We start from the raw sequence: 14096 nt of genomic DNA on the forward strand, positions 1-14096 counted from the left end.
TCTTTAAAATGTCCAGTTCCTGTCTGAATCTTATCAAATTCTTGCTGTCAACAGTATCCCATAAGAATGAGAGGGCCATCAGATTTACAGGAACTTAATGAACTTAAATTCCAGAAATTACTTTGAATTTCTTTTTCATGAATCATGTATGTTTCCTTACAATATGAATCCTGCCCATACCCAACTGCCTCCAAAACACTAGTCTAATGCCCTACAATTGAGATGAGCCATTAAGACAGCTAGAAAATTTTGTGGTATTCTGCAGTGAAGAGTGAAGAAGAGGGAGAAGCAGCTAGTTGTTAGACAGTACTCTTGGAAACAGCGTCTTTTTGAGATCATATTTCAACTCTCAGAATAAGGTAGACTGGAGTCAAAAATAGATCTATCACAGGAGGGAGGTGATAGCAGGAGTAAGGTCTGCAGCTAACCTTAGCTAGGTTTTGTCACAGGCCCATTGGTAAGTACAAGTAGCATTGAGCTACATTTTGGGAGAGTCAGAGGACTGCAACTGGCCTTTCATTAACTTAGCATTGCTAAACAGTCACTGTTTGTGGTTCTCCAGTGCTCATCTTATGAAAGATAACAGCCAGTAAAATTTCATCTGAGATGACTTCAGTTCTCCTTTGACTCTTTCTGCCTTTAATCTTCCCCTCCTAGGCCATGATTTTCTGTGACTCCATCTGTTCTCTTGGCAGCTGTCTGAAAAAAGGCAAGATAGAGACAAGTGGCAAAAGACTCCAGGAAAGCTGAGATATCCAGCACTGAAACCAGTGACTTTTGGTCAAAGTCTCTTGCTTTTCTTCAAAAGGTAGAGTTTTAAAGAGGAACATGCCAGAAAGGCTGCATGAGTTTGACAATTATTTACTCATGGAGCATTGCTTGATTCAGCATTGTCAGATTTCTAAGAACTGCTGTGTGCTTGGGCCAAGGGCAAGGCTGCTGGATATGCAGGCCAGTAGGGCTCAAGGATCAGAATCCAGAGGCTGGTAGTTACAGGCAGTGGGATAACCCAGTGGTCTTCGTTCATGGAGCATGCCAGCAGTCCTACATAACCTACCAGAGCAGTGGGATGGATGCAGGGCTGTTGCACCATGGTAGAGAGAAGTACGCTCTGTGTACTCATAGTGGGAAGAATTTTCATCCTGTCTTGTTTTGGCATTTCTTGTAGTCTAAAATCATTCATGCAGAAAAACACGGAGCTTCTCTTTATCTTTGGGAACAGGCCACACAGGATATATGTTTAATTAAAGCTGACTGCTGGAGAGCAGGGAGCACAACCATTTTCCATATGCTGTCTGGGGGTTTGCTTTTGTGGGGGTGCAGCAGAACAAGAAAAGTTAGGTTTGTTTCCCATAATACAGCTCTCAGCAGATGGGCATCTCTATTTCAAGACAGCTCTGATCAGTGGTGAACTAGTGGGCACTGATGTTTAGGAAGCAACAATGACAGAGAAGAAAGCCCTAGGCATTTACTTGTCCAAAGGGAAGACACAGGATTAAGGGAATTTTAGAAAAGTTTTCTTCATTTGACCCTGTGATCTGCAAGCTACAGACAATTTCCGTTTTTGGACCTCAGCTGTTGTTCCCTCTACAATGCCAGTTTTTAAGAAAGAGGAATAAAAGCTTATCTCCTTGGGATCCACCAATGAAGACCAAGGCAGCATGAGTCATGGAGCCCCTTTGCTGCACAGTCCAACTTTCTGAGAAGCCAGAAAGGTAGAGCTAACTCCTGAGCTCACAAGACAGCTGGTGTTAGCCAGGAGGTTTGGCACAAGCCTCTCTAAAGTTCATCACAGAGCAGGAATTGCTGTGGCTGGACAGTTCATTCACAGATACCCCTATCGAGGCTGCAGGCAGCTGGCTGCATGACACCTCTTGTCAGGAGCAATGTTAAAGACAACTGAATAAAATGCAGTCAGCTGTTTTCTCTTAGAGGAGAGAGGGCTAACGTTTCAATTGACAGCATGGGTAACTTCTTGGCCAAGCTATCTCTGCATTTAAGATAGGTCTGGACTGTCAAATCCTTGCCTCCGGAGCATGCATCCCAGCTAGATGGAGCAAGGCACTGACAGGCTCAGGCTGTTCTCAGTCCTCCCTTTGCATCTGTGCTCACCCTTATCCTCTGCTGCTCCTCCACACTGGCTGCATAGTGCTGGCAGCAATTACCCCAGGATGCCTCCTCCTCCTCTTCCTGATTCCCTTCCTCTTCTGTGCCACCCAACTCACCCAGAACACCTTTTCTTCTTGCTAGTTTTCCCTTCCATCTTTCATCAGTATACAGCCCAAGAGATAATATTTTGTTTATTTTTAAAGCAATACATTGGAAAAAAACAGTTCAACAGTATCCTGGTAGGTGGGGAGGAATTATCTCCACAATCACCTGCCTGATCAGCCTACAACAGTGTGTGCCTAATTTCAATCTCTGCAAAAGCTTGAGGAAGGCAAAGCAGAGGATGTACAGAAAAATGTGGGCAAAAAAGCAAGCCCTGAACCCACCCTCTTAATTGGTTGACCATTGCCACCTATCTCAAGTACTTAAAAAGAAACAAAATTACAGATCCACACTCCTAAGTAGTGAGTGAAGTTACATTGCCTCTCTCCCTTTTTTTCAAAGGCTAATACAAGACTCATGCTTTCTAGGTTTCAACTCCTCAGAGGCCACACGTTCAAGTTATGTAGCCTTTCCGGCTTATGAAGTAAGATTTGTTTTAAAACACAACAAAAAGACAGCATAGAAAGGAAAAGAAAAAAACAACAAACCACCATCAAAAGTATTACCTTGACTTATGACAGATACTAAGCACCTCAAGGCTCACTTCAAACATCAAACTTGCAAAAGCTGACAACACCACAGGGTGATAAAATCCAGGTAGCCACCAGACACTACAATCCTGGCAAGGCCTCTTGAATCACAGCAACAAAAATAACATCTTACCTGAAGATTTCACAGCATTAGGAAGACAGTTGCTTTCCTGGAGCACTTCCTTGAAGCTTAGAAGTGGCAGTGAGGCTCTAGGACACTTGCCTTTTCCACCCAGATGAGAGCTGCTTTGTCCTGATAACAATTAACACACAACCTCTTAAGGTGGGAATGGGTCAACCTCTTCCACAGGTTAACCCTCTCCCTGCTCCTGGCTGGGTGCTATGATGCAAAAGTGAGGGCTTGGATTTGAAAAATATCAGATATGAGCAGGATCAAGAAGTGGAAAGAAAGGAAAATTAACAGGAGTAGTCTCCAAGGTGTAACCCAGTCTCTGTGGTGTATGCCTGGGGATCACAAAAGAGAAAGAGAAGCAAGTGGTAGAAGAGTGCAAACAGCCCCAGAGCTCCAAATTCTCCTGGGCATTTGATGAACTTGGATTTAATAGGAACAATAAAATACCCTTCCCTGCTTCCAGTCACAGGAAGAGCTTTTGGTACAGGCTTGGAATACCCATTTGCATCTCATATATTTACCTCCATCAGGCAGTATCTGCTCCTCACCGCCTCCCTGGTGACAATCATCTCCCCTGGAGTGGGACTCAAGGATCCCAAATGGCCTGGAGGCAGATTTCTGCCTTTGAGCATGATCAACATCTGGTGGTGGTAAGGGGCACAACTATTCCAGAGATCTTAGGATCTCAGAGGTTCAAGACAACTCTGGTTTGGGCAGAAAACACCCCAAGCTGGTGTTGAGCACACATAAGAAATTGTGAGAACAGGAGTCAAGAGCTGACTGCAGCTGCAGTGCTCAGTGTGCTCACTCTGATGAGGATCTGGGAGATGTTTTTTTCTTAAAACACCCACAGGGACTGAGCCTGAAGTCCTGAAACTTCACACCACTCTTCCTTTCCCAGTTTCCCTTTTACTATTCCTTGTGTTTTTACCATGATAATTAACCAGCAAGGCAAGCTTCTATTTCTCAGTTTTCCATCCATCCTTGTTCTTTCCTCCTTTTCTCTATGTTTTCCTCTCTTTCTTGTTTGCTTTTTTCCTGTGCAATTAGGAACTGAAGTTGTGCATCTGCTCTTTGAGTAAAAGCAGAGAACAGTGTAGTTCATTTAGGGAAATGCTTGAATTAGAAATGGCTGAAATGTGGGGTGTCTATTTTTTAAAAGATTCTATTTGGTAGAGGTTGAAGGCTGTGGAGAACAAGTCTTACCAGGGGCAGCTGAGAGCACTGGAGAAAAGGAGGCTGAGGAGTGACCTTATCACTCACTACAACTCTCTGAAAGGAGGTTGTAGCCAGGTGGGGGTTGATCACTTCTCCCCAGTAACAAGACAAGAGGAAATGGCCTGAAGTTACACCAAGGGAGGTTTAGATTGCTTATTAGGAAAAATTTCTTCTCTGAACGGGTGGTCAGGCATTGGATCAGGCTTTCCAGGGAAGAGGTAAAGCCAGCATCCCTGCAGGTGGTCAAAAGACATGTAGATGTGGTGCTAAGGGACATGGTTTAGTGGTGGGCTTGGCTGTACTGGGTTAATGGCTGTGCTGGACTCAATGATCTCAAGGGTCTTTTTCAGTATAAATGATTGTTTGTAAATGAGCAGTGTGATAGGATGTAAGAGCAGGAGTATTTGTGTAAGCCTGCGTGGATATAGACTCAAATATGATCCCACCACTTGCCCAGTCTCTCTCACTGTCAGCACTGGAGGGGAAACCGGCCACAGTCACTGTAGGGAGAATTCACCACCACTGCAAGGCCTCATCTCCTGCTGCCTCCTCCTACCATGAGTGAAGCTCTGCTTGTGGCACAAAGACCTCATTATCACCCTACCTTATTAAAAAAGGACCCTTCACCCCCTGCTCAGGTGCCTCAGGGCAAACCCCAGGACCCTGAGCCCTTTTTCCCTCCAAGGGAGCCTCTCCCATCCGTGTTCGGGAGCCAGGCCCAGTACTGCAGCTTCTCTGCCCCTGCTCTGGATTTTTTGGTACACGGTAGTCACGCACTGCTTACCTGCTGGGACACCCCTCAGCTCCTGCCACAGCTGCAGAATTTCTGCTGCCCTGGGCCAGCCTGCCCTGCCATTCCGCCTCGCCGAAATTCCTGCCGCAGCCCATCTTCACCGTCCAGCCAGCCGCCATTACCGCGTGAGGGAGACCGGACCGGCCTCGCGCCACAGCGCCCCCTGCAGGCGGGGAGCGGTCACGGCCCTCACCCTGCCCGGCCGGGAGCCAACAGCGCCCCTGCCGGCGGTGACCGGAACTGCACCGCAGGGGAAGGTGCTGGGAGGGCGGAAAGGGACTGGGCGGGCCGGGTGTGCTCCTGTGGGGCGGGCTTGGTGTGCCTGGCTGTACAAACACACACACTAGGGCTGGGTGTGCTCCTGTGGGGTGGGCTTGGTGTGCCTGGCTGTACAAACACACACACTAGGGCCGGGTGTGCTCCTGTGGGGTGGGCTTGGTGTGCCTGGCTGTACAAACACACACACTAGGGCCGGGTGTGCTCCTGTGGGGCCAACACTGCTGCTGTTGGTGTGCCTGGCTGTACAAACACACACTAGGGCCTGGTGTGCTCCTGTGGGGCCGATGTCGGGTTTGTTGTTGCTGAAAGGGTCCCCAAGGTTTTAAAAAGTCTTTTTTTCCCAGCTCTGCACTTGAAGAAGAAGTTGGGATTCCTCAGCTCTGGTTCTCAAGGCTGTTTGTTTTCTCTAATCTAATACATTCTTTTTTGGACCTGTGGAGGTCTGTCCAACAGGTCGGGTTGAGGCACTCTGACCACCCTCAGGGCGGTGTTATCTTTTTATACTAAAAACTACATGTACTTTATTTACAATAATTTTCCAGTACCTATCACCTATGTCAGACAGTTTGTCTCTACCCTAAACCAATCCAAAAGTGCCACCACCACAGCAGAAGATGGAGGACAAGAAGAAGAAGGAGAAGAAGGACAGGACACACCCACATTCCTCCATCTTGCTTCTTGAACCCCCATTCTAAAAACCCCAAAATTCTACTTTTTCACCCTGTGACAAATTCACTAACATTCTACTCAAACCCTTGTGGCTTGTAACTCTTCGCACAAAGTTGGGAACTGTTTCCATGGGTTAAAATCGAAGGCACAGGTGTCTTTGACTCTGTGCCAAGGTCTCTGAGCCTCCTGCCAGGGTCTCCAGGGCAGTCAGAGGAATGTCCTGGGTTCCGACAGGCCGGCACCGCTGCTGCTGTTGGTGTGTCTGGCTGTACAAACACACACTAGTGAAAAACTGCTGACAGTCTTTTCCCCATGTCTCTGGCTGAATGCCCCACAAGTTCAAAGTAAGAATAATTCAGAGGGAAGCGGGTCATAATCTCCATTCCATGGGAGGCGCCTGCCTTCCTTGGCAGACACCTGTCTTTCAAACCAAGACACATTGACTGCAGAACTGACCAGAACCTCCGCTGAAACTGATATATAGAGGATATGGAGAATAAAAAGTGGCAACCACTTGGTAACAAAACACCAAACCAATGAAGAGCAAGGAGACCCCAGACTCCAGTAATGCTGTTGATCTGTCGCATGAGGTATGGGGAGTTTAGGTCATGAGGGTATAATTGTCCAGGGATCTGTTTGTTTGGGGTCCCTCTTTTGAGGCATCAAGCTCAAGACACCAAATACCATAACTGATTTCTTGCAATAAACCTGTCTAGTGGAAATGAGAGCCCAGTGTCTAAAACTTCTGTAAGACTAAGATTTCTAACTTTGGATGAAATATTTTGTCTTTCTTATCTAATAAACACATTTTTAGTGTTTTGTTTTCCTGTTTTCATCAAGTTGATTACTTTTTTTGCTTTTCTCTTCTATGGTCTCTTCTCTTGTCATGGTCTCAGTCCTCCTACTTGTGGCTGTCCTGTCAGTTCTCCACTACTATTGCTGGTAATGCCCAGTAGTGATGTGCTAAGGACATTTCTGTGCTCTAGGGAGGCGTCACAAGAAATGTCTGCTGAGGTAATTTAGCCATGGTTAAAAAAATCAACTACTTTGCAATATGTAGGAAACATATGCCAGAAAACACATTTAAGGATATGTTTCTGTCCAAAAAGAAATAGAATGAAAGACAGACAAAACTGTTTTTCATGAGATGTATGGGATTGTGAAACAAATGCTGCAAGAAGGACAACTTTTGGTTTGTGCACTTATGCGCCATTCTCCACAGGTTGACATCAGCAGCAGAACAGGTAAGGTAAGGGAATACAACTGTCAGCCCCCTTCTCTCTGCTCCTCTCCACCTTGGAGTAAAAAATTTTCATAAAATAATTAACTACTCTTTCAGCATTACTGGGAGTCACTGTCCCCTTGGAACAGCACTAAAAATAGCATTCTCCCTTGAGCTTTTTGCTGAGTGAACACTGACCCACTGTGGTTTTTTTTTCTTACAGGAATGAAACTGTTTTACACCAGTTCTGTTGTCCAGCAGCTGACACAGAGCAGAAGCCTTCATCTCCAGACTCCTCACCAAGGTGGGAAATTGTTGTCAGCAAGACCTTTTTTTTTCTACTTCATTATCGTCCATCACTGATCTTCCTGCCCCAGACAAAACTCACATGTTACACATTCCAATCCTCTTCCATCCTCCCCTACATCCCATGTCCCTCTCTTTTCCCTCCCAGAGATTATTGTTTGTACTGTTGTGTAATTGCCTGCAAACCCCCTCAATCTCTACTCACACACACACAAAATGTTTTTTCAGCCTCTCTTCAAACATCCACTTCTGTTGACCCACATTCATGCTTGTACCTCTTCTTTCTGTATGTGACACTGACACACACAAGCTTCTCTCTTCTCCTTCAAATTATTTATCTCATGCTATGAGGTTCCTGCACACACACACTGTAACATTTAAAGTACAGCAAAAGTCACCCAAAAAACTCAGGGTTCTTCACACAACCTGAGATGGGCTGGGGGGAGCATTTTCACCTGTGTGAGCTTGCCAGTGAAGAACAGCTTTAGACAGGTACTATTAACTATCACCAGCTTGTGTCCAGTGCAGCCAGGTGTGGGGACACCAGCAGTTCTCAGCTCTTCCTCATCAGGGAAAGATGTCAGTGCCAAGACTGAGGGGTCCAAAGAGGTACTTGAGATGCTTAAACTGCATTTAGGTTCCACACTTGGCCTTGTCCCTCTGTTGTTGCCATCTCCTTCCCCTCTCATGACTTCCCAGCCTTACCTCAGACCTGCTCTGTTTTCCCAGGCCTCATCACCCTTGTGACAACAGCAAAGAGGTTTCTCTTTAAAGATGTCTCTCATTACACTGCTAGACTTTTACCTCCTTTGGCACCTGTATAAAAAGCCTGAGTTACTAGCAGGGCTCTGAACAGAACTGGCAGCTGAATTGCAGTAGTGAGGCTACTGCACTTTTATAATTACATTTGTCTTGTTCTGTTCACTGGAGCAGACTGTGGTTTCCGATTTCCTTCCAAGAAAAAGTGTGAGTGCTGGACAACTGTGAAGAGAGGAGGGATGGGTGGGTGTGTATGCTCATAAGTTGGGTTTGGCCACACTTGGAGACAGGTAAAGAAGGATCTCTCTTGCCCATTTGTGTATGAAGATGGAAGGATTAATCCCCATGATCAGTCTGTGCTGAGGGCTTTCAGGCACTGGGGAAGTTCACATGGCAGCCCTGTCATGGCAGATGGGGAGATGCTGGCAAGGAAAAGGAGACAGCAGAGGAGGAGACCATGGAGATTTCTGTGATAGGGAAAGCCACCTCTCCCTTACATTTCCAGAGTGAGAGGGTTTTGTTTAAGTGCTCTAGTTTGTCTAGAACTAAGGATCAGTTTTACCATAGTGTTCTATCTTTTTACCTTCATCCTTGACCCTGCCCCATTCTTGTCCCAGCCTCCATCTTATCTCTGATCAGATCCCTTTGTTTCTAGAATGCTCTTATTCTACAAGGCTAAAGCTCTAGGATCATTTTTGTCATGTTCTTTGTCAGGCCTTCCTTTTGTCTTGCTGACTCCCAAACGCCCTGCCTATCCCTTGAGCCTGAGTTTACCTGCCCTCCTTCTGCTGGGATTTGACAGGTAAATTGAAGAAGGAGTGATCACCTGTTTCAGTAATTTAAAAACTTCGGCAAGTTGCATCTGAAGATGAGTCTGAGCCAGGAAATCCTGAATTGGGGATGGATGACAATGACCCCAATAGCATGTTGCATCTGGTCTTCTCCTACTGATCTATGCCTGTTCATTTGATGCCTTTTGTAGCTTGTCCCACACTGCAGGCCTCATGCATTCCTTACTTTTTTCCCCCAGTCTTTCTTGTGTCCTTGACATTTTTAATGCCTCCAGATCCCAACAGCAGTCCTGAATCTGTCTGCATGTGACACAATATTCTATGCAGAGATAAAGATGGTTGAAGCCACCATGGCTATTTGAGGGTGAGAAACAGGCAGAGAGTTATTAAACTCACTATTTAGCTTTATGTTAGCCATAAAACATCTCCTAGTCTCTGCCAGGTCTCGCAGTCAGCCACAGGCTTCCTTCATGTCCAAAGTTACACATACAATGCAGTGAGGAAGGCAAAAGAATGTCAAAGAGGGAAAACACAGAGTCAGCATGGAGCTGATATCCATATGGTGTTCTGGAATGGCTCAGTAGGCTTCTGGGAGAAGCACATTATATCATTTACAGAGTCTGTCACCCTGCTTAAATCATGAACAGGTTCCCCATTGAACCAAGGCAGAACAAAAGTCCATCAAGACTGAAATATGTGGGTCAGACAGCCTGAATAGGCAATCACTTCCTGGGTGAGCCAAGCATATCCCTAAATAAGCTCATCAGGGCTCCTGGTGGGAGAGCCTGGTACACAGGGGCTCCCTGTGCAGCTATTTCATGTCCCACTGAGTGGACAGCCAGTCACAAGTGGTGCTGCTGTGAATTCTGATAAACCAGCTCGGGTTTATTCTCTCTTTTCCCCTTCTGATGATTTCCCTAAATGAGATAAATCCTGTCAGAACTGATGCCACTAATAACCATCAGCCATCTAGTTTTAATTAGAGTTTGCTTCATTAATGCCCCAACTCCTCTCAGCACAGCAGATTAAATAATGTACTTGCAGCTCATTTACACAAACCCCCAAACTGCAAGGCTGAGCTGCAATCCTTTAATTAAACAGCCTGGCTGATCCCTACCGCTGCCTTGGCTCATCAGTCTAAGCCGATTAAAGAGAATAGGGACTAATAAAGAGCATAAACAGGGAAGTGACTCTCAGCTCTTCAAGGGACTTGGAGATTCCAGTGGTGATCAGCTGCTTCCTCCTCCTCTAGCAGGAGCTGTACCTCAGCCCACATCCCTTCTGTCTGGGACCTGCAAGAACAGTTCTGTTTTCAGCAGAAGCCCAGACTCATCTTGTGGGACAGGAGTCCTTTGGGAGACTGAGGAAAAACACAGCAGAGAAGGAGAAAGGGGGACATCAAAACAGTGAGATGAGTGGCTGGCTGACTGCAGGAGAGACCAGCAGGAGCAGCCATACAGCTCAAGAGAGGGACAGGAGGAGAAGCAAATGCAGGGAATAACAGTTGGAGGTTGAATGCCAGGAACAATCTGGGACAATAATTTGTGTCTGCTTGTGGTTTGTGATGGTCACTATTGTTCTTGTGTGGTCTTCTCTAACATTTCTCTGCAAGATTTCTCACGCTTTCTTTGCTGCCAGATAAAGATGCCTTGGCTTCACATGGATGGGAGTGATTAGGAACATGTCAATGTCTAACCACTCAAAAGAAGCCATCTCAATGAGGTGGTTGAGATTATTCCCACTCATCTTGTTCTGCTTTGCTTCACTGACTGCCACAAGCAGAGCGAGCCCCCTTCTCTCCTCCCAAGTGTGAATTCCTTGTGGGGAAGTTGCATCTCCATGAGTTTAGCAATGCAAATTTCCCACCTGGCTGCTTAGCTGTGTTGCACCAGCAATTAGCAAAACTGGTGCTGTAGGCCATGAATATTAAGAGACAGATTTGATCCCAGATTCTGCCAAAAAGCTCAAAGCCAAAGTACTGGATGAGCTGGATGAGATGATGGTAGCAGCAGGCAGATTTCTGTTCTGAACTCTAAGGGCTTTCCCATATCAAAGGACATTATAAGTCCTTTACCATTGTCTCCACTGGACTTGTACACCACCAGCTTCATGACCATAAGCCATCTTGCAGGTTGGGTTTCCATAGGGGATACCAAATATCTAGTTGAGTGACATGAAGAAACTTCGGGGATGGCAGTGGGACCTAACCCTGCTCCTTTACTGAGGTGCTGATTAGACTCTAATTTAGCCAAACCCTGTAATTTCATAAAGCAAAGGCTCTTTTTCTCACTGGCTTTTGCCTATTAATGGCAGGGTTTCATTCTAGGGACTTGAATAGCCTGGTAATTGCATTTCCCACTTCTCCCAGTCACATAGAGTGAAGGCTGGCATCCCAGAACAATGACCTTAAAATGTGTCCAGCAGCAGCCCAGTTCTAACGGGATTACAGACCATTTTCTTTTGTGTGAGGTAATAGGGCTGAGATTAGAAAGATTTGTTTCTATTAGAGTAATGAGAGGAAATTATGGAGTCACAATTGGAGGGAACAGTATATTCATTCAGTTGCCTTTCACAGGCTTTTCGGAGTCTGCCTCTGTGGTGCTGAATAGGAAATCAGCAGAAAATCACCTCTCCTCCTGTGATGGGAAAAGTTCTACAGAAAACTTTAAGCATCAGGGGCATGTCTGCTTTGGCAATGGACTTGGGAATAGCACTGGAGTGCTGAAGCATTGTGGAAGAATTGCAGATGAGACCTGACCTGCTTTTAAGGCAAAGGAGACAGTTCTCTCAGGAAGAGAGAGCAGTCTTCTGGAAGGGCTTGGGTGTGTACTTGGAAGAAGGGCTAGGATCTGAAACATCTTTGGAAATGCTGTCTCTGTTCATATTTTCCACACTTTCCAATAGGGAGACTGCTGCTTAGATCAGGGCTAAAACATGATTAGTGCCACTAATTTACAAAATGTTTACCTCATGATTATAGTCCAATGAAATTATAATTCAATATAGTTTAAACTTTGAACCCCTGTAGACTAATTTCTAAAGTGCCTGCTGGATATGTCACCATTTGTCACCATTTGCTGCTTCCTGGCACCAGTTAGTGGTAAGGAGATATGTGAACCACTGGCTACTTCTCCAAGCCAGCCTTCCTTGTATTTCTGGAGAAATTCCTTCTTGCCCCACTTGTGACTTACCAAAGTTCTGAAATGGAAATGTGAATTCCACCATTCTTGCTGGAGGAAGCTGATTGTTCCATTTTTACATGTGGGAGGCTGATAAGTGGATGGGCAGATTTTGGACAGTTTGTTCAAACTAAACCTTCAAACATCTTTCTTGATAGCTCTCTGAGCTGCATGAGTATGCTGCACCCTCAGCAGCACAAAATTTTATTTCGTTTACTTCTGGACAACTCTTCTTAAAGCCCAACTCTGCTTAAAGCCCACCTCTGCTTAAAGCCAAAGACAACTCTGTCTCTGACTCTTCATGTCTCTTTACCTGAACTCTCAGTTTCCATTGAACATGCATTTGTTCTTTGTCCTGTCAAGTCATGTTGGAAGATGTTGGCACAAAGGAGCCATGAATTTTATCCACTGCACAGTCACAGCGTCACATCCCTCTTTGATTTCTCACTGCTGTAGCCCAGGAGCATCTCTCCTTCTGCTACAGCTCTCCCTTTGCCCTTGGGTCACTTTAGTTTCTCTAACAGTTAGATCCTCCTGAGAAATTCCCAAGATCTTGTTTGGGTTGTGATTGCTATGTCCCTTAAGGCTGAGGCCCATGAAGTTGTTGGATGCTCACCAAGTGAATGCTTACTCTGGACATTACTGAAGTACCTTGATAAACAGGTGGACAGTGGCTCTTTAAGCATTACAGTTAAACAACTGAACTACTCAACATTTTATCTGAACTTGTGAAAGATTGACCTTGCCTGACAGGACAAATGCAAATCCAATTCATGAAATGGGAAATTATAATTTCTGTTTAGGATTGCTGGCAGGACAGTGTATATGGAATCTGGAGGTCAGTGCTTCATCTCAGCTCAGAGCTCTTCCATGGCTTTGGCTCAGGTGTGAAGCATGATGATGATTCTAGTCTATATCAAATCAGATCTATAATCTTCCACTTAAAGAAGCCTAACAACTCTGCCTAATTGGTCCCCAGCTGGCAGTGTGCATGTGCATGTTCCTACAATTAGTGCACCATGGAGGCTGAATTCTTCTCTGATTCTTAATGAAGAAGACTCCAGGTCAATCTTAACAGGATGTGGACATGCCAGTGCAAAGCAAGTCTCTACATTCATGGTCTTGTGTACTCTAAGGACAAATGACCATACACAAAGCTCACAGTCTGTCTTCTTTCACTCCCCCAAAGTCCTCCAGAGCACTGCTTTTGAAAACACACATAAGCTGGAGCAATATTTCTGCTTTGCTAGCACATCCTGTTTGTGCTTCTCATTTCATTTTCTTATTGAGGTCATGGGCACAAAGAGAAGTTTTTTGGGTTTTTTTTGCTTCTTAACAGCTCATCTCTTATTCTTCCATCCCTGTAGACTTAACAACCCTGTTCCAGATAGTACCATTGGAGATTGCAGGAAGCTGCAAACAGACAGACATGGGTCAACAAAGTTCACATAAATATTCCCCCAGCTCACAGTCTTCAGAGTTTTGATTTCAGTCTGACACAAAGATGTCCGCCAAGAGTAATGTCTAGACCCAGATTTGAATTCTTCCTAAGCTTGGGAGTGAGCAGAATCCTCACTTTTTATGGGTGTTTTGTACAGTGAGGACTAGCAGCTTCAGTTGCTTTGCAGGAGCCTAAGTCCAGAATCACAAAGATGTTTAGTAAATGTAGATTTAGGGCAAATATGGAACACTTAGAATTATATGCAAAAAATATTTTAGAAAACATCCTTAACATCATAGTTACCAACAACCTTGGGAATCTCTTGCAGGGAGGTATAGTTGGGAAATCTTCTGGTACTATGACCTGGGAGGAATGGCTCTTTCTGGAAGCATCCAAAGAAACAGGAGGTCAGTTACAGATGCATTGTCTCAGTCCTGTAAAGGAGCTCCACCAGGACATTTTGGCACTCTCTCCCACACAGGTATTTCCCTGCGGCTATCCAACA

The 14096-nt window shown here is 45.3% G+C and overlaps 1 protein-coding gene across 1 annotated transcript in view; it reads left to right on the top strand.

Moving 5' to 3' along the window:
- IQSEC3 (IQ motif and Sec7 domain ArfGEF 3) overlaps positions 1–14096 on the top strand; it is a gene marked incomplete at both ends in the record, with an annotated part of 94095 nt that overhangs the window by 36038 nt on the left and 43961 nt on the right. The window contains one exon of the mRNA XM_084206151.1: positions 7339–7419. Within this exon, the coding sequence (XP_084062277.1) occupies positions 7339–7419 (81 nt within the window). The remainder of the gene's footprint in view (positions 1–7338; positions 7420–14096) is intronic.

This window comes from Fringilla coelebs (genome assembly GCF_963513975.1).
Source record: "Fringilla coelebs genome assembly, chromosome: 5".
Lineage (NCBI taxonomy): Eukaryota > Metazoa > Chordata > Aves > Passeriformes > Fringillidae > Fringilla > Fringilla coelebs.